Source organism: Pan paniscus, chromosome 10, assembly GCF_029289425.2.
Source record: "Pan paniscus chromosome 10, NHGRI_mPanPan1-v2.0_pri, whole genome shotgun sequence".
NCBI lineage: Eukaryota > Metazoa > Chordata > Mammalia > Primates > Hominidae > Pan > Pan paniscus.
Window position 1 is genome coordinate 67,270,554 of NC_073259.2, and position 26,914 is coordinate 67,297,467.

The window sequence follows — 26,914 nt, forward strand, 5'->3', positions numbered from 1 at the left end:
CTTCATCCTCAGAAACTGGAGCTGTAGGGGCAGGGCATGGGGGATGGAGGGGATTGTATCAGGAGCTACTGTCACCTGCCTTTGATACCTCATGGGACAGTTCTGCTGAAATCGCAGCATGCATACAGATCACCTGGGAATCTTTTGAAACTGAAGGATCAGATTCAGTAGGTCTGGATAGGGCCTGAGATATTGTGCATTTCTCACAGGCTCCAAGGTGATGTTGCTGAAACAGGTCTATGAATCACACTTTGAGCAGAAAGGTCATTAGGGGTGGATTCCTAAGAAGTTAGAATCAGCAGATATGGTATGATGGAAGAGCACTCAGAAGACTGTTTATATAAACATGGATGAGTCACTTGACTTCCCTGAATTGGAAATTTCTCATTAGAAAAATGAGTATAATAATAGAACAATAATATCTACCATATGTGGTTGTTGTGAGAAATACATTAATAATGTTATGCGAAAAGATATGAGGGTATATGGCACATAGTCATTGCTAAATCAGTGCATAGTAAAAACACAAGCACGCAACTCTATATTGGTAACTGTTAAAGAGGAGGGGACCTTTAGGCTGTGTCCTTGCTATAGTGCAAAGGATTCTCTCTTTCATTGCACAATCACAATGTCTAGCACTTAACAAGACACTAGTGTCTGTGGAATTGTATTAATAGCAAACTTGATCACTTCCAATACTGTACATTTTTGGCCCCAAAGATATTGATATCAGCATAATGACCCAATGTCTCCTCATTGGATTTAACAGGAAAGAGAACTTTTACCCAAGAAAATGGTAATGACTTTTGGGCCTTGAGTCCTCTTTAAAAGGAAGTGTCATCACTGGGGGAAGAACCAAATGAAGAAGACAGAATTAGCCTCAATTTTCAGTAAAAATATGATGATAAAATGTCTCATTATTCTTTACCAGCCAGTGCTCACAGTAGTCTCTAATTTCATAAATTATTTATGGAATATTTTCTCTCTTAAATATAAAACCAAAGGTTAACATTGGCAGTTTGGCCTGGTTTGTTCCTGGAAGGTACAGCCACCCTAGGAGCTCAGCCTGCAGTGATGTGACCAGTAGTACTACAGGGACCCAAATATCTTCACATCATTGTAAATTGGCTCTCATGCCACCCAATTCCCCCCAGATTGTTCCTCTGAAGATCAAAGTTTCTCATTAACAAACCTGCAAAATATTGAATATAACTCTCGAAGAGTGCGCAGCAGAAAACAGAAGGTAGAAAAAAGTGGATAACCTGAAGCGTAATTTACATCTTTACATCTCTTTCCATGGAGAATTCAGAGACAGAAAGAAACTGTTAGCACCTTGAGACAATGTAGTTTAATTCATTTGCAATAAATCCAGAGTGAATCAGCTAACCTTTGCTAAAAGAAATGAGATTTTTAGAGTCTAATCAGAGGATTGAAGCAAAGTGTTATTAAAAGATGTTCTTCCCCACCCCTTCATTATTATCTATAGGTCCCAGGAGAAAAAGGAAGAAGCTATCACCTTACTGAAGGATTCCATCAAATATGGTCCAGAGTTTGCAGATGCATATTCAAGCTTAGCTTCGTTATTGGCTGAGCAGGTAATTGTTTCACACAGTAGTTTCTTTCAATGTTATTGTTACATGTATAAATTAATGTTACACAGATTTTTGTACTAATGATTTAATTTGTAAACCCATATTGGACAACCAATCTCTATGTCAGTTTCTTTTGGACAGAAATTACAAGCCTAATTTTCTCACTCCAATTTTCTCTGTGTAGTGCAGGTCGCTTTTAGACAAAGATGGTCTGTTATTGGCCATTGATATATTCTCTCTCACTTTGGTACAGAATCTATCAAGAACAATACATGATATTTGATGTTTTTATTACCACTTACTTGTAATATTTTTCTGAGGAATTGCAAGTGGTCTAAGATCGCTGAACTCAATATGGAGCAATTTGATAATCCTACAAATTCTGTTTTAACATCTGTTAGAATATTACAGAGGCTCGTGAGACAGGCTTCTAAGAGAATAGTTTTTATGGCATAAAACAGAGATGAGTTTTCAATCCCCTCCTTCTTTTCAGTCGTGTCTAAATGATTTGATACCAGTTTTCAGAGTCTTAGATGCATGACCCCTGCTATGGAGAGACAGATATAAGTTGTCTTCTCTCTAAATTGATGATATAGTTTTGTTGACACACATAGTGCCCTTGATAGACAGTAGATTCTGCTACCATAAAATTACCAGATTATCTTTAAAACTCAAACTCAACATCTCTGCAACATGCCCGGCAGCATTCAGTTGGCTTAAGGGTAATAAGTGATTTGATACTGTATGTCAGTTTTTTAGGGAGCAATTTGCATCAGAAATTTTTGGAGGCTCCAGCAAGAAGCAAAATTAGGTCATTCTATGAATATTTAAGTGACAAAGAATATAAACCTAGTTGTTTTGCCCTTTCTCCCTGTAGGATAGGCGGGCTTTAGATTAAAAACCTCTGTCTGTGTTGGATGATTTTAATGCATGCTTTAGTATAATGTGTGAGCTAAAATGGTGATGGATGTGTCTGTGCTATCCACTGGCAGTCCTCAGCTGCCCTTGGCTTGTGTTGAAACAGACACAGAGGCTGGCTTCATCAGTGTTGCTTCGTCTCACCTAACCCTGGACCCTTCCTTTTCATAAGCCCCTCCCCGTGCCTCTGACAGGCTGGTTGTTTTGCAGTTACTCAGATGTGCTAAGTGTGCTTCTCTCTCACAGCCTTTGCACTAACTGTTCCTGCAGCACTTCTCTTCCAGATAGATATCTTAGAGTTTCCAAGATATTTCATATCATGCTGGTTTCTGACCAAATGTTGCTATATCAGAGAGGTCTTCTGAGATGACCCTTTGTAAATAGGAACCTTCCGCTGCCCATCATGTTCTCTACCACCATGTCCTGCCTTACTTTCCCTATAGTATTTATCACCATCTAAAACACATTTATTTGTTTATGGACTTTCTGCCACCGTTAGAGTATTTGACTCTATGAGAACAGCTATGTGTTTTATTCATCTAAGCTCATTTTAAAAATGATCAAGGTTTTAATGATGTTGAACTTTATTTTAGTTCCTTCTGTAGTATCTTTGCATTCAGCCTTACTATTAACAAATTTTGTAGCAGATGGAAGTTTAAACAGGATAACGTATATACTTTTTCCTTAGTTGTGTGTAAGAAGTGTCAGATGGCTTATTTAAAATCGATTACTTGATAAATTTAATCTTTTGTGAACTGCAGTGGCAAATTGCTATCAAGTTATTGCATTTTACATAGTTGAAGTTGTGAACAATTGTTAAGAACAACAAATGATGACTAGGATCATTATCTTTCCTTACACACAAAGGTCCCATCTTTTAGCACTTTGCTGTTCTAGATGTGAATGTAAAATGCTGTGAGATCTAAGAATGGAACTGAAAGATTGAAAAGTTCTTTCTTCTGCCCCTTTGGGCATGAAAACAATGAAGCAGCTGTTGAGCATAACTCAGGACTGCCTTCACCTCTCTGACTTTCAACATCTTATCTTCATGTTTTGAACTATTTAGTCATAAAAGAGTGCATCAGATGTGCAAGCAAGACACAAACTGTTAGAGAAAAACCAACCTAGCTTAACATTTTTTGGTAGCAAATGAATTCATTTCTTGGTTGCACAACTTTATTTAACAGCATCCTGACATTTCAAACACCCAGAGTGTATGAAATCAGTATTGACAAACCTTGGTCAACATGTAACACACAGTGAAGCCATCCCCTTAGTCAAGCGACTTGTCCTCCATTGCCACCATCTGTCCACATGCACAGCCCATGTGGACTGTGGTTGTGGGTCAGTGTCATGCCAAAAAGCTCTTTCCTACACTCAGCTGAAATCAGCCATTTTGCAGGCAGTTTTTCAGAAGCTGGATGAAAGGATTCATTCTGTATTTACATCAGCCTGACATATTCTGTATTTATATCAGCCTGACATTTCTGATTTTCTAGGACTTTTTAGTGTTTTTCCTGCTGTACAGTGTATTGACTACCATTTCCAGCTCTTTCAGTTGGCAAACTTGATAATAGTTTTAGTTAAATAACTAGTTTATGTCTTCGATTTTAAAAAATGTTGTGAAGATCAGTATTAGTTAGGAAGCCCTGCAGCATATCTGTAGAACCTTCTTTCCAGGTTGACCTTTATCTTATGCCAGACTCTTTGGGTAAACTTATTCAAGCATTCGTTAATTTGTTGAATTATATTATCCTCTAGCTCACCTTTCTCAGTCTTGTCTACAGAGATGTTTCGAGACACATTTTCAGACACCTGCCAAAATCCTTCCCCTGATGTAAGGCTGTGAATCTATAATATCAAAAAAGGAAACTAGGTTTATTTGGTATACCTTGCTCTTATTATAAGCATGCTGCTGTCTGTTGACATCATTTCCCATCCTCAGTGCCAATAAAACCATGAATGTAGGATTTGTCGGAAACTAATATTGTGTTCCTTACTCTGTTGTAACCTGAAGGGAGAAATTTAATCTGTTTGCGCAAAGTAGGGGATTTGACAAATTTGAAAAATAGATTAATGAGTTGAAAAGACATTATATGGTAGAACATATTAAGGCCATAATGGAGCCCAAGTTTTACATTGATAGATAATAGGAAGTAATGGTAAATATCTGAGGAGAGCTTTCTAAAACATGTGAGGAAGAAAACCTTGTGGAAAACACACGGTGTATTTTGGAAAAGGCTTTTCTATGCATTCTGGTGTGAGTAGTTGAGAGCCTTGTTTGCAGAAGAAAGTGAGGGAATGGATAGAATATCGTGGAGAAAGAAAGATTTCCACGGTACATAGGGACTGTCAGCATGTAAAGGTTGAAAGGAAAAGAAAAATAGAAAATTAAGAACTCCAGGTCAGAACCCCTAAGAAAATGAGAAGATTTATGGCCGCTGATAGACGTGGATAAGCCAGACAGAAGCAAGATTTTAGGAAAGAAATGAGATGAGTGTCAACATTGTTTCCAGTTAAACAAGTAATATAAATATATAAAGGAAACTGTGAAGACTCAGAGAAAATAACATATACATCGTTTATTCATAATATAATACCTGGAGACAACAAATATTATCATTCTTTAATATTATGCATGTCTTTTAAATATATTTATGTGTTTCCATACTAATATTTATACACTGTTTGTATCCTGTTTTTTTCACTTGCCATTAAATTATACATACTATTATGTTTTTTCATGGTGCTAAATGACCTTCATAAATACCACTTAAATGGCTGCTTACTGATTTATCAAAATGATTCGCTGTAATATATGGTGAATAATATTTCAAATGCTGGGACATTTGGATTCCTTTTTATTTTCTTTTGTGGCATTGAACTTTTTTTTCTTAGGGCTTTTTTAAAACAATATTTTGAATCATTTCCTAATGATAAATTCCAGAATAATTTCCATATCAAAGAATATATTTCATGAGTCTTGAGACACGTTACCAAATTGCTTTCCGAAAGGGCAGTTCCAATTTACTCTGCCACCAGCAGTGTACAACCTTTAAGTTTTGAATGTTAGTGGAACATTTAAATGAAAATGGCATATGGACCAATGAGAGAGAAAGAGATCAGGGCTAGAAAAATAGATCTAGGACTTTAAAAAAATGAAATCATATTATAAGCAGATAATTTCCTCAAGGAGAAAATGAAGAATAGTGTAGGAAAAAAGCCCTGAAGAATTTTTTTAACCTTCTCATTTTACATAAAAATATATGGTACACAGAATTAAGTGGCCACTCATGGTGATTCACTAACTTGCAGCAGGACCTCGACTAAAACCTGGTCTCCAAGCTCCTCACCTGCCACTCTTGCATTAGATGACACTGGGACCCCATGAATAGACTGTGGTCATGGGCCATAGTTAATGAGGTTAGGCATGGAATGGAGTGGAAAGGAAGAAGTGATAAAAGAAACCCAGAAGGATGAGTTGTCATAGAAGCTAGGCACATAAAAATGTCCAGAAGAAAGTTGATACCACTCTGTGTCTACTGCATCAAAGAAGTCAAGAAAACTGAGAACAGAAGATAAACTCTTAGCTTTGAAGTCAGGGTGGTCTCTGACTTGCTATACTCTTTGTTCTCCATTAGCATTCAGAACTGGCTGTACTCCAGCTTCACAGATAGGATAGTAAATATTTAAAAGCCCACAATCATTTTTAACCATCCTACTCTTGCATAGATTATATAGCTTTGCATTACAGTAGCAGTAAAGGAAATAAAATTAACATTGTTTATGACTCTGGCCACTGTAAATTATTACTAGCCCCACGTTTATAGCCTATTGAAAAACTCAATTAATTAAAATGATAACACTTAAAATAAAATATTTTTCCTTCATGTACTTTGAAATATGACTTTACCCAATGCAAGAGCAAAAAGAAAATTGGAACAATAAAACATAAATTGGAACTCTGGGTCAAATAAAAAGTCCTGGATCAGGTTCTCTCCTACAAATGCTATATTTGGGGTACATTCAGCCACACTGTGTGGGGCTAAGTCAACTTGGACGAAGACCCTAACTTAAGAATTTATTGATTTAATTACTGAGCACATATTTATTGAGCACCTAGATGCCACCAAGCGCCAGAGTGTTGAAGCAGCAAGTTATGTATGTGGTTACCCTCCTGGAGTATAGTATAGAAGGGAAGGCTACCGCTAGGCAAAGATTTATAGCTCCCTCCCCAATGTCTAACACAAGCGTAACAACTGTGCAAAGGGAAAGCACCAGTGAACATGTTAAGGGGACCTAATCTAATGTGGGGAAGGAATATATGGGTAGTGGGGATGGTTGCCAAAGGGTTACCTTTAATCTGATATCTAAAGGACCGATAGATATAAACTGGGTAAAAGTGAAAGGAAAAGCTGTCTAGTCAGAAGGAATAGACCCTCTAAGGGCTCTGAGGTGAGCTTACTTCTAATATGTATTGAGCTTACTTCTAATATGTGAACTTAAAATCATGAGATCTATAAATTTGGAAAGGAGAGCTTTACTTCTTATAATGGGTTATATGTAGTCTGCAGGCTGGCCACTTGCAGGCTGGGAAGCATAGCCTCCCGCAGAAAGCAAAAGCAGGTGCTTTGAAGGAGGAAGGGCAAGACAGGAATTTATGCTGAACGGGTTGCCCAAGTATACATGTTCAACAGATTAGAGGAGGAACTGTGAATATTTATGAAGGGGTTGCACATGCATAGTAAGCAAACATGCATGTTACATACATCCCATGTGCACTTTGAGGTGGAGACACAACGTTTAAATGCAGAGGCACCCTATGCACAGTCTCCATGGACCAGCTAGAAGCAGTCCACAGTCCATGGTTTCTTTCCAGGAAGAAATGCTGGTCAGTTGTGTTGAGACCATAAAAGGGGAAGGGAGCTCTGCTGCGGAATGAGGTGGTTGGTTGAAATCAGCAGTGGAGCAAGTCTTTCAAAAGTGCTAGTTTCTGTTCAACTCTTAGGAAAGAGAGTCTAATGGTGGCAAAGGAGTGGGTATAATGCTTGAGTGACCTTACCTCTCTGGTCATAGCTGGGAACTGAGTTTTTAAGGTTTCCCTGGGGTCTCCTTGGCCAGGAGGGGGTGTGTTGAGTCAGGTGGGGGACTTAGGATTTTATTTCTATTTCTCAAGTAGAAAGAAAGTCAAGTACCTGGAAGTACAGTGAATGAAGGCAAAATGGCATGAGAAAAGTCTAAAGTATCAGGAAGCTGCAATTATATGCAAATGTGGTTTTCACCTCTTTTTCTGGTTCCATGACTGCATTATCTGTAGTTGCTCACTCTTGTCACTCTTTCTCTTTAGCATTTATTGTATTGTTCTTGGCATTCTGTCTTTAAAGTGGTCACTTCTTGTTTGTGTAAATTGTCAGAGTAGTGTTGATCACATTCTGCTGGTAGATGAGAAAATCTAGGATTAGGAAACACCTTGTATTACCTTGGTGGGGAAGAATGCCAGATTAATTGATTCATTTTAGTTGGATATGAAAGAGAATTAGACATCAAATATTGATAGCATGTTTCTCATAAATGCTCATACTGATGACATATGGGTGGAGGAACTGTCTCGTAAAGAAAACAAAAGCAAAGAAGAGGGTGAGAAAACAGGTGTCTTTATCTTTTGGGCTGCTGTGTCTTGAATAGTTTCTTGGAGAAGTCGTTGACATGAGTTTCAAGATCTGTTAGTCCTTAATTTCCCAGGTTTGTAATTACTATTTCAATATTACTTTTGTAATTACTATTACAATATTACAATGTATTACTATTTATTAATAAAGCCATTTGGCTAATAGGAATATACTTTAAGACTCTGTGGCTTTAATTTATTGATTAGAGTGAAAGCACTTCTAGAAAATCAGCTCAGACACATAGTGACCCCGATGTCAGGGCACTGGAAACAATTTTTTTTTCTATTGGCCCTTTACTGCTTTGGAATACCACGCTCTACACCTCTATACAGTAGGTACACATTGTTACAGGCCATCTGTTAATCTGTTTGCTAATTGTTGACTGGAGACCCCCAGGGTCCATGAAGGTTTATGCACTTTTCCTGATAGTACTAAGAAGTAATTTGCCTTTTCCCTGTCATTATCTCATGAGTATACAGTAGTTTTCTAGCAGCCACATGATATATCCACAGTTATGAAAATGCTATTAAAATACTGTCTCCTTTGTCAACTAAATGTGCGTGTGAGGCCAGATTATATATTCCAACCAAATATATGTACATAAAACAGATTGAACCAACAGAAGCAGGTATGAGAATCCAGCTGTCTGAAGTCAGACATTAAAGAGATTTACAAAAATATAAACTAATGCCACTATTCTCGCTATTTTTTTGCTTTGAAAATAATTATTTTTATATAAATATATTATTTATGTGTAAGTTTATGATTAAGTAAACTAGCACATATTTTTAAAGTTTCTCAGCTTCTTTTCCAATGTAGTAAATATTGATATATATAGTCCACATAAATGGAAAGTTCTTTGGAATTCTCAGTAACTTTTAGAGTTCAAAGGCATCTAAAATTAAGAAGGTTGAGAATTTCTGCATTAAGCCAATGTCCATTTGTCATTTGAGTTATTGGAACCTGAACTATAAAGTTTTCCAAACACACGATTTGGCTCAAGACAGTAAATTACAGTCAAATGTCCTTTTTCAGGACATCTATTTTTCACTTTTCCTTCCTTGAGGTAAAAAGTGTGCTATATTGGGTAATTATAGCATATAAAAAGTGGGGATGTTGACTGTGTTTTATCTCTCTTCCAAGGCCCATTTTATTTCCACACCACTGAAAATGCTTTAAATCTTGGAGAGGAGCCCATGGCTGCATGCTGCCCATTTTTAACTGCTGCCCTCGAAGGCCAATTTCGCAGGATGGCTGGGGACTCTGGTGTACAGCAGACGGTATTAATATGTCACAACCATTCCCTGGGTCACAAATATTTTTAATTAAAGTTGTCCTATAAATAGCTTACATTCATTTCCTCTGGAACTTACAAGTCAGTAGAGACTAGAAATGATCAGGCTTAGGTCAGGACTTGTAGCCAGTTGAATTAAATGAAAATGAGTGCTCAAAATTGAGCTTCAGGGATTAAATAATAGTGTTATTTAAGATAAATGCATTACCCTTCCAGAGAAGGTGGAATTTACTTTAAACACCCATACAGTATTTTCTTCCTGGAGAAGTGTTTTGTTTTTTGTTTCTGAGTAGAGTTGATCATTCCATGAAATTGACAGTCAAGTGAAATGAATAGAAAGACAGATCTTAAAGACCTTTTCATAGAGCCTCGAAACTGCCATTGGGGTTACTGAAGGTGTAGGGCTGTGATTCATTGCCCTTGACACACTCAGTCTTTAGATCTCACTATTTCTTTGGATTTTGAAAATATCATTTCTAGTGGAAAATCAGCTCAGCTAATGGATGCAAAAATAAAAGAGAAGATTTAGATGAAAAAGATAATCTCTTTGCCTATTTTGGAGGAGCAAGAAAGTGGGAAAAAAGTAATATTAGATCCAGTAAAGCAGTAATTGCTCTTAAAAACTGTTGTTAATAGTGGTGTAATTGACTTCAGAAGCTGAGACTGTGAGGACATCAATTGTATTCCTTTTAGGAAAAACACCTTCTAACTTAACTAGCTTGGTTATAAAGATGTTTTTCAGATCTCACGTAGCCACAGATAGTTTTCAAGCACATCTGTGTTACACAGCCACTGAAGTTAATAGTGACCAATGCCCTTGGGCATTTGGGTCATGACAGGTGTACAGTATCTATCCCACATACCCACTCTTGGCTGCCTCCCACATACCTTGTTCTTCTCTTCCCACAGCTACATTATTGCCTCCTTCTTGTCTGAATTCCCCTCAGTGGTGAAGGTAGGGATTGTGTCTCTCACTCACTGTTCTGTTCCACTGTATACATGCATGGCACATGCATGGTGTTAAGTTTAACTTGACACAGCTTCTGTCTCATGTTGTCTTTCTCAGATCTTTTAATTGAAAAACAGAGCCTCTTCTCCCTCAAGGAATAAATGCTTTTTAAAACCTTTTAATTATCATTTTGGCTAAATGAATTACTATTATTCTACAGTGACCTGTGATCATATTTTAATTAAATGTTTTAAACCTTTGACATATTTGACAGGCTTCTTTCCTTAAATCAAATTTCAAGTTGGAAATGAAGTCTTTTTGACCTCAACTAACTTGAGACTCTGCAGAGGCCTTCTGCAGCATCCAAAAGAGAGTTTATAGACTTATTTGACATGTAAAACTATGAGAAGCGTTGTCAAATAAGTAATGTTTAGCCTTTGAGTTATGTTTTTATGGATACATTATTAATATATCTTCCAAAATTATGAGATTCCTAAAACTCTGATATGTCTTGGTATGTTATCCATCATAATTATGGTTATTATATTAAATTATTATAGGCCACAGGAAAAAAAAACAACTTTTTTGTCAATTACATCTTTAACCATGACCATAGTTAACTCTTCCATAGTTAATTGCTTAATTATGATACATTTTCTAAAAGCTCTTGATAAAGAAGTAAAATCCTAGAATGGCGTGTCTTCAAGGAGGTTCACAGAAAGGATGAAAAGAACCCTTACAAGCACTCTTGAAAACAGGATTCTGATAACTTAAAGATCACATTATTTGGATTAAGAATCCCCAAAACTCTAATGAAGAGACTGACTGGGTTATAAAACTTCTAACCCAAGCAAGACAAGAATTAATTGAATACCAAGAAAACACTTTGCCAGATTTTCATGCTAAATCAGCTCTCACTAAAATGTTTTAAGTATACAATTTAAATAAACTTCTGTGGTCCAATTCAAATTACCTATGATGGCCCACCTAATAAACAGTGCTATACATCTGAATTGAAAAACAAAATTGGTATTTGAGAGGATCTAAATTCAGTATTAAGCATATACTCATGGAGAGCCTAAATGGCCACCTGGTCCTTCCAAAGTCCTTCAAGCTTTCATTGTTAAAAGTTCTGTATGCCATCACTCATCATAGGAGGGATAAACTGATCCAGGTTACATTTTTAAAGTATTTATTGGTATGGTGACTATTCTAAATTGCTAAAATGGTTGACTAATATTTGGTTGGTCAAACTCATAATCCTGGGAAGACAATCAAAACTTCAGGTACATTTCTGCTACCTGATGGGCCATTTAAACATTTATAGAGAAATTTCATTCAACTGTCATTTTTAATGCATATTGTCTGGTTATATGAAAGCTTTCTCATACAAAAATCTGATGGCCGTAATAGTAGCTAAAACATTATTAGAAAGTGTGTTTCTCTCATGGGACATTCCTAGAAAAATCTCTAGCAATAAAAGGCACTTGTTTCTCTCTTGGGACATTCCTAGAAAAATCTCTAGCAATAAAAGGCACTTGTTTCACTGGACAAGTTGTAAAACAATTAAATAAGATATTTCAGATACAATAGCATTAGGCAAAGGTAACTGATTCAACTAGATTGTCTTATTCAAAAGTATTACAGTGGATACAGTGGATAATCAGATCCACTTCCAGGGGAAAACGTAAGTTGGCCTTTCTAAAATAGTCAGTAGAGGGCCTATATCCCTAATAACAAAACCTCATTTACCTTGTGGTCTGAAACTCTGATATGACTAAATGCTACAAGGCTTTAATACATCATGCCAAAGTATACTTTCGCTAGATTAAAAAAAAAAATACTTTTCATGATCAGTGACTGTGGACAATCAAACCCTTCATGGTCTAAAACCCAGAGACTGGATATTCTGAAAATGATATCAGAAAAAGACTGCCCTTTGCTGAGCACAGTGGCTCACACCTGCAATCCCAGTATTTTGGGAGGCCAAGGCGGGTGGATCACCTGAGGTCAGGAGTTCGAGACCAGCCTGGCCAACATGGTGAAACCCCGTCTCTACTAAAAATACAAAAATTAGCCACTGGGCATGGTGGTGGGTGCCTGTAATCCCAGCTAATTGGGAGGCTGAGGCAGGAGAACCCCCCAACCCAGGAGACGGAGGTTGTGGTGAGCTGAGATCCTGCCATTGCACTCCAGCCTGGGTGACAGAGCAAAACTCCATCTCAAAAAAAAAAAAAAAAAAAAAGACTGCCCTTGCCACCCACACTACAGCAAAACTTTGGGACCTCAAAGCTTAGGTTCATAATCTCACAACTGAAAAGGGCCCTCCAGACTCTTTGAACTATACACCCATTTGAAACCTTAAGATAAAGCTAATCAGGAAAGTTTCTCCCCAAAACAGATGGCATCCTAGACATGGACAGCTTTCCCAAGATCACAGATCAAGACTTTTCTGCTATCATCAGACTCTTACCTCTCTTAATTTTTTCCTTGCTTATGCCTCTATAAACAATAAAACTAAAAAGGGAGATTTGTGTACATCATGAGGTATAACTTTATTTGTAGAGGACTTTGCAGCCAGCATTATACATTGACAGTCTTATGCCTGGGTAGAAAAGATTCAGGACCAATGTGAGCAAAAACATTTAATGGCATCTTTATTCTTCCATAATCAGTCAGAACCAGAACATTGGTTCATTCCTTTTAACCTACATCATAGGTTTAAAACAACACTGCCAGGGGGCCTTCACTCTTCTAGTGAGGTTTAAACATGGAGTTTCTTTACACTCTTCTAGACATAATTCTTAGGCCCCTTTCCCCATAATTTAAAGGAGATAATGATTACAATTCATCCCTCATAATAGGCTCCATAACAGATTGTACTACAAAGACTGATTACACAAAAGTCATCTTTAAATTCTCTTGCTAAGGTTGTGCTGGATAATAAAATTACTCTAGATTGTCTACTGGATAAACAGAAAAAAATCTGTACCATTACTGACTCTATTTGTTACATGTAAATAAATGCATTGAATATTACAGAGATTTGGTTGTAGGGTATTAATAAACAGACTGCTTGATTAAAACAAGAAGACTCCTTTTCTGGCTCATTCTTTGATCTATTTCATTTTAGTTGGTTTGGTTCATGGAGATGCTGACTAAGGAGCATACTCCAAACTCTTGATTTGATCCTCTTGATCATTATAATTGTCTCTCTGGCACACTATGTTCCCTCAAAAGTTTTCAATGGTTACATACAGCCATTTGTAAAATGTCAAATGGTCTCTCTTTAATTGAGATGACAAAAACTCAAAAAAGAGTGTTCTCGTAAAGACATCATAACCAATAAATGATGTACTGAGACCAAAACCCTAAAATAATGGTAACTGAGAATGGCGTTAAAAGCCTAATGGTCACGCTCACCTAAGTAAAATCATGACCAAAAGGAAGAAACTGTTAAACAAAATTAGGAGATGCCATTATTTTGGACTGAGTTCATACAATAGGCCCCAGTAGACCAGACCAAACCAAAATAGAGTCACTCATGCTAAATGTGACATAATCAAACTAAAATTTTTTTTAAAAATCCTAAACAGATAAGTCCTAAAATAGACCCGAATTTTCTTTCTCCCCTCCAAAAAACAAGAGATTCCAACACAGAGAGGTCCCCTCTACTCTCTTTCAAAAAAATAACCTAAAAAAACCATCTTACAAAGCTCACTGTTCTATTTCCCAGTAAAACTTACGACCAAATAAGTGCCTTTACGATAGTGGTAGAGTGAAATCAATGCCTACAGTTTTGGTTCACCTCTCAATTTTGAGGGGAGCATTGTTAAATGTAGCCTAAAACTGCCTCCTTACATATTTTAAGCTTGCCCTAAAAGTTTCTCTGTACCTAGTAAACTGTAACCTAACTGGATGCATAAACAGACCACCTTGTGCCTATTTCTCTCCTACCAATCAGCCAATCAAGACAGCCAGCTGTTCAAACTATGTTCAAGTGGAGACAAACACTGAGCTGTAACCAATTCAGCCATTTCTGTACCTCACTTCTGTTTTCTGTAAGTCGCTTTCCTTTTTCTGTCTGTAAATCCTCCCTGACCACATGGCAGTGGCAAAGTCTCCTTGAACCTGTTCTGGTTCAGGGGGTTGCCCAATCTGTGAACTCTTTCTTGCTCAAATAAACTTTGTTACATTTAATTCGTCTAAAGTTTTTCTTTTAACAACGGTGTTCGTGAAATATTTGTCAAGGAAAGGGAGGGAGGGACAGGTTGGATGGATGAACAGATGGACAAATACCCAAAAGTGTAACTGTTTATGCCAGTCATGTTTGTTTATTTCCAAAAATACTGCTTTTACTCAGGGCTCCCCAATTCCCCATTGGCCCACTGAAAACCTAGCTTCTATTCTCTGTCCCCATGTAGCTATGAGATTTTGGATAAGTAAGGATAAAGACCAGCATGATAAACCAACATGCTGACCATGTGCTGAGCATTGTTCTAAGTGTTTCAAATGTTTTAATAGATTTAATCCTCAAAACAACCCTATAAGATAAGTATGATTGTTGTCCCTGATTTACAGTTGGGGCACATGGTGGGTAAGAAAGGTCACTCAGACAGTAGATGGTGGGGCTTGGATTTGAATCCATGCAGTCAAATCTTGGGAGCCTCGTTCTTAACCACTATGTCATACTTCTATAGCCATTGCAGTAAATGCATGTGGAATGAATGGATACATGAATATACACCCTATGGTACTCTCTAGATGTTAATTTTCTCAGGTTGTTATATAATTTCTGTTCTGCCTGTCTTCATTACATACACACACACACACACACACACACACACACACACACACATTGTCAGTCCTTCAATGGACGAGAGCTTCAGAAAGCTTTTCTTCTCTTCAATAGATTGAAAGGAAATATTTTGAGACTTTAATTCATCTTTAAATTTTTTGAATTTGATAATTTGTTGAGTTTGGCAATTAAAAAACATATATGTAGAGACATGGATCCTTATTTTTGCTGGAGTGTGGATGAAGTTTGACAAACCACACCTTGTTCCCTAATGTTACTTAAATGTAGGAACTCAAATAGATGGCATTGGTCATTCTACAGAGTGTAAAGTATATGTCCCTTTCTGGGTCAAATCAGATTTGGGCTTCTTGGCTTATTGTTCAGCCCTCAATGTAAATATCTAAACACATAATCACAAGCTTAAGGTGCCACGTCTCAGGAAATTGTTGCTCTACATTCCTTTGTCATGTGTCTGGTTGAATGCTCGGTAGGAGTAACTTGAGATAAGGTTTTGGAAAATGTCCATACTCAGGGCATATATGTATTTTTTAAAGCTGGCATGTGCTTTGTGCCAAATCATCTTATTTTACATGACCATCGCAGCTGTACTAGGAAAAGATGACATTGTTAACTTGTGGGTAAATAAGTCTTAGTATCTGGGAAGCTTTGATTAATTAATTTCACCTTCTGTATAGTAAAAGTAAGTGTGACATAACAGTCTCTAATGGTTGTGAAAAATATGCCTAAAAGGGCCAAGTGCAGTGGTTCATGCCTGTAATCCCAGCACTTTGGTAGGCCAAGACGGGTGGATCACTTGAGGCCAGGAGTTTGAGACCAGCCTGGCCAACATGGGGAAACCCCATCTCTACTAAAAATACAAAAATTAGCTGGGCATGGTGGCACATGCCTGTAATCCCAGCTACTCAGGGAGCTGAGGTGGGAGGATCACTGGAGCCCAGGAGGCAGGAGTTGCACTGAGCCGAGATCGCCCCATTGCACTCCAGCCAAGGCGACAAAGTGAGACTCTGTCTCAAAAAAAAAAAAAAAAAGAAAGAAAAAGAAAAATGTACCTAAAAAGTAACTCAGAATTACTAAAGTTTGCTAAAGTGAATCTTTAGACAAAGAGAACACAAGGGCAATTAGAATTGGAGCCCTAGAATGAGAGATGTGGTGATTGACCTGAACCTTGCCACACAGGTTGGAGGTACACCCTTGAGGGGACATATAAACCTCTTGGAGGGAACAGCTCAGAGGTGGAAAGCATGGACTGAGTATGGGAAGTAGCCACCAGTCTGGTGGGCTGTAGACATACTTCAAGTAATGAAAGGATAGGGCAGAGCCCTCCCCAACATCTGCATCTGCCTCCCCTCTCTACTTCCCTCAAAAACTTCCCAAAACAAGCAGTACAGTATATAGATAAAAAGAGAGTCATCTATCCAAATGCAGCTAGAAAACAAATTCCCCAGACTGCCCTGCCTCCCAACCACATTGCCACCTCTGAAAACATTCCACCATTTTTGCATCCCCCGTTTTCGTATGGAGAGTCACCAGGGTGAAGGGCATCCTATTCGAACAATTATTTTCAGTCCTTTTTCCCCGGTAGGCGTGCATGTTGTACAGGTCCATATCCTTCCAAAGGTCCCATTTGAGAAAACATCATCTTTTTCGCCCTAAGGGAACTAAATACAGATATGAATTTTGGGTATTTTGTACACAGTTAATATTGCCTTTAATTCAAACAAAGTTCATAGTGCCTTATCTCAGTAGCCTGTTGTGTATTAGGTGCTTAGTAAGATTTATTTTTTTTTGCTTTTCCTGCTCCTAATATTCAGTTATTGTTGGTTTTAAAAAGCTTTCTCACTTATTTTGTTTGTTTCTTTCTTTTTAAAGGAGCGGTTTAAAGAAGCTGAAGAAATATACCAAACTGGAATAAAGAACTGTCCAGACAGCTCAGATTTACACAACAACTATGGGGTTTTCTTAGTTGATACTGGTAAGTGAAATTAAAGAGAAACTGTACTGCTGAGATTAGCTAATACAATTTATCAAGCAAAATGGAAGGCAAATAATCCTCAGAAGTAAAATTCACTGGGCTTGGCAGGAAGCTCACACTATTGACAGTCATTATACCTCGGGGCTGTCATTTCTCTAGATCTTCAAGCTCGATTCAGTAAAATCTGGCCATTCTCATACTCATTTCTCTACGGAAAACTCCCCAGGGGACAGGAAGTAGCCTTATGATTTAATAAGTCCCAGTCTTCTTTGAATATTATTTATATATATTTATAAATCCATGATGATGAAATGTTTCTCTACAATGATGCAAAACCTGCCTCTGAAAGCAGTTACTGGCAGATGGTAAATACTTTTCTATAACATATTTTTTAAAAGCCTCCAGAATTGTTCCATCATTCCTTCCTTGATGTACATTAGAAACTGCATTATTGAAATTGATACAATGCTCTTATATGACAGGTGCTGTATAAAATACACTTACTTCATCTTACTTAATGCAAAACATTACTGGGCATGAATTCTTTTTTCTTTATGACTTATGTAGTGCCTCTGTACTGTTGGCATGCAATGTAAGTAATGAAATTATATTTAAATGTAAGGCCAAAGCACCACTTTGTTCTTGTTGATTACTAGACTAGCTGCCCTGCAGTAAAATTTAGTTTAATTAGTTTTTCAATATGAAATGCTTAAAGGGGTTTTATTTTCAAGGATATTTGGAGCTCTCTTGTTTTACAGAATATAAAATTTACATTCTGATACATCTAAGAAACTTACCTTATTTTTGCCTGCGTAAAATTGTTGTGTAGTGCCACCTGCTGGTTCATTGGCCACATAATAATAAACTGTCTTAAAAATATAAAAACTAGAAGAAACCTCTAGTTGGGCAGGTCTAACCCTCCACCTTTTACTTCAACAACAGTCCCACCCCACCACACCCCTAAAAATGATAACTCTGTGACCACCCTATGACATTGAGCCTCTGCCTCCAGAGACAGAGGCTCTTAGGGACCTCCTAGTCAAACTTGTATTCAAACAGATACGCTTGAAAAGATTTCTGTGTAGATAATAGACATTCCATTCTATTTAGAATTTCACAGTGTTCTAAAGTTTAGTTACTGAATATAGTTTCACCAGGAAGCTACTTTGAAGAAACCTATCAGACTAGAGGGCCTTCATTCTGCTTCTGGCCTTACTCTCACTTGCCTTGGGATCTTTATCAAGTCTCTTGAGTATCTTTGCACTTTAGTGTCTATATCTGTAAAGTGGAAAATTTTTGTGTGTGGTTTTTTAAATATCTCTTAAATCCTGATAAACAGCTAAACAGTATCAAAAGGCAGCTAAATTGTATAAAAAATACCTGCAAAAACCATACAAATGTAAGTATTTAAAAATATATAATGCATTGGACAAGTGCATGGTGGCATTATTATGTTGGAAGTCTTATTAATTAAGTGCTGTTCAAATGAAAGTGCATGATTTTAGAAGAGATTTTCACTATAGAGCTGATATGTGTTATTTAAAGTAATGCTTCAATTGCTATGTTGAAGTATAGTTCGTTGAGACAGACCCTTAGAAATTGCTTCTGGACAGTTTTATTTCTACAGTAGCCTGTTCTATTTTTTATATAATGAGAGCCAGTTATATCTTGGATAAATAACAATCACTAATAATCTGAAGGCATCCTATTAGCAAGAGCGATGACCAGAAAAATTTCGGCTAAAATAATATATATAATTAAAACAATAGGTTTTAGTTTTTACTGCTTTTTTGTTAATTTTTTTGGAAGTATGAATGAACAGTGAAATTGTTCAAAGTTAGGCAATGGCCAGGATGAGAAGCTGAAATGCAAGCTAATTTGCATATTGAATAATTTTGGTATAACTCTGTAATAATGAGAAAGAATTATAAGTCGGAAGAGAAAGTGAAATGTTCATGTCTTTTATAAAAAGGCATGTTCTGCTCTTACCAACCTGTCACTGGTTACAGGCTTACCAGAAAAGGCAGTGGCCCATTACCAGCAGGCCATCAAACTTAGCCCCAGTCATCACGTGGCCATGGTGAACTTGGGAAGACTCTACAGGTCACTGGGAGAGAACAGCATGGCTGAAGAATGGTACAAGCGGTAAAGTTCCCTTTCTTTTCTTTGTAAGTTGCCCAGGAACCTCAGCAATCACTCATCAGCTTCTTAGTTAATCGGAATAGGTGTGCTCTCAGAATACTAGCAAATTTGCCAATTCAGGTGATACAAATTCTTATCTCCAAAGAAAGCAACCACAGTATAAATGAGATCATAATTCATGACTTTGGCTTGCTGGTTAGACTATAGTGCTGAACCAAGGTTGAAATTTAATTCCCACTTTAGTCAGTTTGTTGTTTTCTGAAGCCATGGATTGCAACCCCAATCATAAACAGCAATTTAAAAAATGAGGATACGTGAAAAACTATGCACACATGAGAACAAATTCATCATAATTAATGAGAAAGACCCTTGGGGCTCAGTTTCCATATTCATAGGTCAATAAGACATTCTTACGTTCCAACTATGGCATCATGATCATTTTGTAAAAACCTTGTTCTTGGCCAGGCACGGTGGCTCATGCCTGTAATCCCAGCACTTTGGGAGGCCAAGATGGTCGAATCACCTGAGGTCAGATGTTCAAGACCAACTTGGCCAACATGGTGAAACCTCGTCTCTACTAAAAGTACAAAAATTAGCCGGGCATGATGGCGGGCACCTGTAATCCCTGCTACTCAGGAGGCTGAGGCAGGAGAATCACTTGAACCTGGGAGGTGGAGGTTGCATGAGCCAAGATTGTGCCACTGCACTCCAGCCTGGGTGACAGAGTGAGACTCTGTCTCAAAAAAAAAGAAAAAGCCAAAAACCTTGTTATTGATATAAAAACAAAGACCATATTGGAGCAGAAGTTCAAACCATGGACCGTCTTCCCTAAATCTAAGCCTAGACATTTGGAAATGTACCTATTAGAAGAGAAATGTCATTTAGATTTTCTCCAAACTCAGCGCCCTGCAGGTGGCACACAAAGCTGAGATATTGTCACCTTTGGGAGCACTGTATTACAACACTGGCCGATATGAAGAGGCTTTGCAGATTTACCAGGAAGCTGCAGCACTTCAGCCTTCTCAGAGGGAGCTCCGCTTGGCACTGGTGAGTAGGATGAAAGAAAATGAAGCTGGCAACCTAAGCACAGGCAGCCATAGAGAGAGCTGTAGTCCTCACGCCTCAAAACTGGAGCTGGAATGCCGTAATATATCCACTGTATGAATATTCATACAGCCAATGTTAGACCCATTCTCTAAAGACATCGACACCAGAAATACTGCATTTTTGTTTTGAAATAACTTCAAACTTATGAAAGTGTTGCAAGAATAGTAAAAAATTTACATATACCCTTTCATCCAGATCCAATGATTTGTAACATTTTGATTCATTTATCACTCTATTGTGTATGCATATGTAGATGTATATGTACATACATGTATATGTGTGCATATTTAGATATGTATGTTTGTATATACCTATTATTAGTGTGTGTTATTTTTTTCCTGAACCATGTGGGAATTAGTTGTATATATCATTCCCCTTTATCTCTAAATACCTTTGCAAATAGTTTCTAAGAAGGACATTCTCTAACATAACCACAGTGTGTTTATTAGACTCAGGAAAATTAACATTCATACCAACAAAATTTTTATTTCAGTCTTTGGAACTTCACTCATGATTTTCCTTAGATGTGCAATAAATCAAATTTGTTATCTTGCTATAAACACACTGTTCTGATGAAATCAGAGGAAATTCTTTCTCTTCTGACATATTTAGTCAACCTTTTTTAAAAGCCACAAGCCATTTCATTGGATATATTTAGTGTTTCTGCCACTCACTCACAAATGCATGCACAAAACTAAATAAAGAAACAAACAGCAAAAAGTCAAAACCTGAAAACCGGTGATTCAGCCTTCTCTATGAGTCACTAAATTGATGCTGAGCATGTTTGTCAGGAGTGCGTTCTGAATGCTTCTATTCAGGGATGCTTTATTTGATAAGGTAATGAAGTCTCTGCTAAGCCAAGGTCCATGTGGTTTTGTAGGCTCAGGTTTTGGCCGTGATGGGTCAGACAAAAGAAGCTGAAAAGATGACCAATCACATTGTGTCGGAGGAGACCGGATGCCTTGAATGCTATCGCCTCTTGTCAGCCATCTATAGCAAGCAGGAGAACCACGACAAGGTAAAGAAGGATATTGTTTAGAGTTCTTTGGATTCATGGGTTAAACATGGGGTGCACCTAAGTGATTCTCCAGTTTGCATGTTTAGAAGCCTGGGAAATCTTAAATCTTATCAGTCAGCATATCCTATCTCTTGGAAACTTTTCACAGATATCCCCTTAACACCTAAGATGTCCCCTTATAATAATATTTTTCTTGGCCTATCCTTGGTGTAAAGCTTTTATGTGGTATTGTCTTAGTTTGTTTTCAGCTAAGTCTATAAAGATCAAGACCAACATTTATATGCTTTATTATTTTGTATTTTCTTTCTTATATATTGTTTTATGTAATCCTCATAACAACCATGCTTTACAGGGTTGTTATGAGGATTACATAAAACAATATAGAAGAGGAATATATAGGAAGATTACATGGAACAATATATAAGAAGGAAACACAGGGTGACCCAGTGTCACAACTGTTATTGTTTATCTCCATTTTAAAAGTCACATAATCAGTAAATTTATAAACTGACTCAATGAAGTAATTGTTGAAGGCCCACTATGTCCTGGCCACTGTAGTAGGCATCAGAAATAAAGTGGTATGAAAAAAACAAAAAAAAAGTCACTGCCCTTGTCTTCATGGAGCTAACCCATAGAGAAGGAGATTAAACAGGTACTCACAAAACAAATGTAGAGTGATAGCTGTGCCCAGGAATATCATGAAGTGCTACCTCTCCCAAAGAGCATATAATCAGGGGACCTGATGAGTCTGGGAGGCCAGGTCTCCCTGTAAAGTGATGTGGAGGTGAGGGCTGGATGAAGAATAAGAGTTGTTAGGCAGAGGAAGAAGCAAGGAGGATTCTGGGCAGGGAAACGCACATGCAAAGCCCTGTGGCAGCAGTGAGGGGCCTCTCTGAGGAATGGGAGTGAGGGAGCGGGAGCACCGTAGGAACGCAAGCACAGGCTGCTGGGAGGAGACTCCTTGGGGCCAGGCCAAGGGTTTTGTTCCTTACCGTGGGAGAAGCTTTGGGTTTTTGTGGAGAGGAGGAACATGATCAGATATTTGCTTTGAAGGGATCTTTGGCTGCAGTGGGGTCAGTGGGTGCTGGGGGCAGAATGGTCACTAGGACCTGAGAGGGGCTGGTGGGGTGGTCCAGATGAACACATGGTCAGGGAAAACGTCTGATGCCAAATCTTGTTTTCTTTCAACTGTATCACACCACCTCCCTGTAAAGTAATCAAGGATATTTTATTGCCACTCATCGATACATGGGAAAACCGGAGTGTAAGAAAGTTATTTTGTCAGGGCCACTAATTCCCAGTGAGAAAATCAAAGATAATGAAGAATGTATATACATTTGAGACAAGGTCTTCCTCTGTTGCCCAGGCTGGAGTGCAGTGGCATGATCTCAGCTCACTACAGGGTCCACCTCCCAGGGCTCAAGAGATCCTCCCACCTCAGCCCCCCACAGTAGCCGGGATTACAGGTGTGCACCACCACATCTGGCTAATTTTTGTATTTTTTTGTAGAGACAGGGTTTCACCATGTTGCCCAGACTGATCTCGAGCTACTGGGCAATCTGCCCACTTCAACCTCCCAAAGTACTAGGATTACAGCCATTAGCCACCACGCCTAACCAAGAATTGTATTTTGATTGTCACATACCATACCTGCTGACACATAGGAACAAAAAGTATAAATTTTATCAGTTAAATAAGTTTTTCTTTACCTAATCTACATTTATTCTGTCTTAATTTCCAACCTCTGCAGGCACTTGATGCTATAGACAAGGCTCTCCAGCTGAAACCAAAGGACCCAAAAGTCATTTCTGAACTTTTTTTCACAAAAGGAAACCAATTAAGAGAGCAGAACCTTCTCGACAAAGCTTTTGAGGTATAAACTCTTCATACAATTATATCGTCAAATTCACAGATTAAAATTAATTGTCTTTTGATCTTTAAGGAAACATGTACACTAAGATCTAAGATCACTGGCATGTTTGTGGAGTGAGTGAGTTTTTTTTAACTAATTGACGAAGTTTTGTTTATTTTTTATCATTGAGCATCTGGCCCTTGACTGAATCAGAGTTGCACATTTATTTTTCTGAATAATCACATTTAATTTGATGTTGACAGCATTCCACATTTTGGCCTCAAACTAGCTTCTCTCTGTCTGTGTCTCTGCCTGCAAGACCTTCTATTCCAGCTGGACTAGTACCTGAAAAGCCTTGGACATTCCCACATGTCCTTGAAATGCCCTCTCTCGACTTGGAGGATGAGATTTCCACTCATCCACCAAGATACAGTCTTTGTCCTCCTGCCTTAGGAAGCCCTCCCTAACCATCCTTATTCGCTGTGACCTTACTTCTTCTGAACTCTTAAAAAGCATGGACTGTCTCATGAAGGTACCAGTCATTTGAAAGTGTCACATATTACATTGTATTATTAGGTCCGTCCCCTAACCCCCGTATGTGTGTGTGTGTCTCTGTGTGTGCAGGCACGCACAAATCCTTGCATAGTTTATCTCCCCAGTTAGATTGGACTTTCCTTGTAGAGAGGGACTGCATCCTTCTCCGTTCTAAAACAATGTTTTGCATCTTACAAGGTGTTCATTATCTATGGTTTTGGAATAAAACTTATTCACAGGTTGTACTCAAGAAGACATTTATAAGTAGAAATAGAAATGTTACAATGTTACGTACTTTAAAAATATGTAACAGTGTTACACACTTTCTCCTTATATCTAGTAAAGCCACAAATTATTGAAGTCATAAAATTATACTAAATATAGGAAAAGTAAAATCTCAAATAATACAATTGCATTGGGAAATAAGTGAGTGGCTTTTAAAATATTATTGGAAAACACATGGAAAGATATTTGGGAAAGCTCATTTGAATGTGAATCCTTTAAACAAAAACAGAAATTGTGGCATTTTTCTCTGAAAAATTGTAAGCATTTTTCTCAGAATTTGTAGGGTTTTCTCTACCTTTTCAACATTTTCAGTATCTTCATTCTTAAGTTATTTATAACTAATGTGAACATTATTAATAACTTAATTGTGAATATGTATGTGTGTGTGTGTGTGTGTATATATATATATATGGCCATTGATTCATAATAACAGCTGAAATGTATTAGCACGCTGTGCATGATTCATATGTATTATGTAACTTAATCTTCACAAGAATCCTATAAGAAAGGCATGGTCATTATCATCATTTTATAGTTTTGTAAACTCAGGCTTAAAGGTCATATCTTGCTCAAAGTCACAGAAGTGGGTAAGAGATGGTGTCAGGGTTTGAATCCAGGTCTCCTACACTACATTCCCGTCTTCACTGATATAAATTAATCCAAGAGACACACCCTTTTGGTTTATTTTAGCAGCTTTTTGAAGGTATAGTTTCATAACATTTCTTTCTTTCCCCTAAAACTGAAGTAGAGGAGAATGGACCAGATTTTATTTGATGGACCTGTTTGGTCATATTCTTGCTAATGAAAATAGCAAGGAACATTAAAATATGTGCACAAATACTTAGCTTTGTAATTAAAGGCAATACCCTTAACCTGTGGCTTTATTTCAGGTGACCACTTGAGACTCAGTGGTGAGCACACCTTTGATACAAGACATGCATAATGTTAAAAATATACCACACATCACTGATACTACATTTAATAAGATACATGTTATTCAGACCAAAGAAAGTGCTTGAGGGATAAGTAACTCTCTTTAAACATTTGAAGACTTTTCATGTGGCAGGGGAAAAAAGACTGTCTAATGAATAAAACTATCCCCTAGTAAAGTAGATGTTCTTAAAGAGGCGGTGATCCACTTTAAGAATTTCAGCATAGGCTGAATGACTAGGTCAGTTATATTGTAAAAGGGGATACTGCATTAGGGTTAAACTGTTCAGAAGACTACTCCAAAATTCTGTTATTATAAAAAGAATTTTCTTACCAATTCCATTTGCAGTGAAAAAAGGCCAGAAAGTACAATTTTCTTGCAGGTCAAGGTCAGTTAAAAATGATGTGATATAATAGAAATCACCTGAATTCCCTGCAGGCATCCTCAGTCTCTCTTAAGTCCAAAGGTCAGCTCTGCAGGGAAATTATGCATTTCAGTTTCCTCCACTTTAGAATCATCAACTTTGAAAAATAATAGAAATAAGCAGGGTCTCCTGTGAACTAGTAGCGGCTGGTTTCATTGTATTACTACTTTAAATTTTCACACGTGAAGAAAGTGGTTTCTGCAATCCTGGAGTGTTAAAGATGGGGCTTTGTTTCCTAACCTGAGGATATTTCTTATTTATTTAGAGCTATAGAGTGGCTGTGCAACTAAACCCAGACCAAGCACAGGCCTGGATGAACATGGGTGGCATCCAACACATCAAGGTAGGAGAATAATTCACTCTCACGTGGACCGGGCTTTCCCCCTGTGTTTTCTCTCTCTGTCTTCTTTCTTAAAGGATTGAGGAACTATTGTTAATTTCCTTTTTGAAATCATTTGAATATCAAAAGTATGGCAGTTTAAAAGTGAAATAGCTGAGTTTATGTTCATTTTGCATTATCTAGATACTGAATATCATGACGCTATTTTAAAAATAAATCTGTGTAAATTAGATTTTATGATTTTTCTAACCATGAAGAAAATCATATGTACCTAACGGAAGTATCACACAGCAGGTGAAATCTGTTTATGGGAACTAAATCGTTGTTCAAGCTCAGTAGCTCAGTAGAGCTTAATTTCTTCCCAGTTTAACTCACTGTCAAGATTAAAGTGTTACTTAGAATATTACTTCCTATTTCTTATATATAATATACCTTTTCTCCCTAATTTTTTACTGGAAAGCAAACTTGTTTGTTTTGCTTTGTTTTGTTTTTCCAAAGGAAAAACACTACCTTTGGGTGAGTCTTCCCAAAGATTGAAAATGACCTTTGGGGGACTATTATCTGTAACTAATGCAATGAACGATTCGCCATCATTCATTTATTCATTCATCCATTCATTTTATAAGCATTTATGGCGAACATCCTATGTGTCAGATCCCCTGCTAGGCACTGGGAATACAGTAATGAACCAAGAAGACAAAAATTCCTGTTCTTATGGTGCTAGTAGGAGGAGATATATTAATACAAGGAGGAGGAGGAGTTGATATATTAATACAAACATACATACATGAATGTTTAATGCATGCATATGTGCATATGTATATGTATAAAATATATTAGCTGGTGATAAGTGCTAAGGAGAAAAAAGAGAAAGAAGATTGGAATGCCAGGCAATAAGGGCTAAAGTTTTAAATTCAGGTGATTAGGAAAGGCCTCAGTTACAAAGTAGTATTTGAGAAGAGACCTGAAGGAGTGAGCCATGTGGCGAAATAGGGAAAGAGCACAAGCACGTGCAGAGGCCCTAAGGTTTGAGCACGCCTGTTGTTTAAAGTGAGGAGGCAGCGTGAC

The 26,914-nt window shown here is 37.5% G+C and overlaps 1 protein-coding gene across 5 annotated transcripts in view; it reads left to right on the forward strand.

Moving 5' to 3' along the window:
* The window catches only part of TMTC1 (transmembrane O-mannosyltransferase targeting cadherins 1), a 282,903-nt gene that overhangs the window by 251,017 nt on the left and 4,972 nt on the right, over positions 1–26,914 (forward strand). For all 5 annotated transcript variants that reach the window (XM_008954264.5, XM_008954265.6, XM_008954263.4 and 2 more), the window contains 7 exons: positions 1,487–1,595; positions 17,111–17,213; positions 19,223–19,358; positions 20,258–20,402; positions 21,343–21,480; positions 23,231–23,353; positions 25,772–25,849. In XM_008954264.5, coding sequence (XP_008952512.2) covers positions 1,487–1,595; positions 17,111–17,213; positions 19,223–19,358; positions 20,258–20,402; positions 21,343–21,480; positions 23,231–23,353; positions 25,772–25,849 — 832 coding nt within the window. The remainder of the gene's footprint in view (positions 1–1,486; positions 1,596–17,110; positions 17,214–19,222; positions 19,359–20,257; positions 20,403–21,342; positions 21,481–23,230; positions 23,354–25,771; positions 25,850–26,914) is intronic.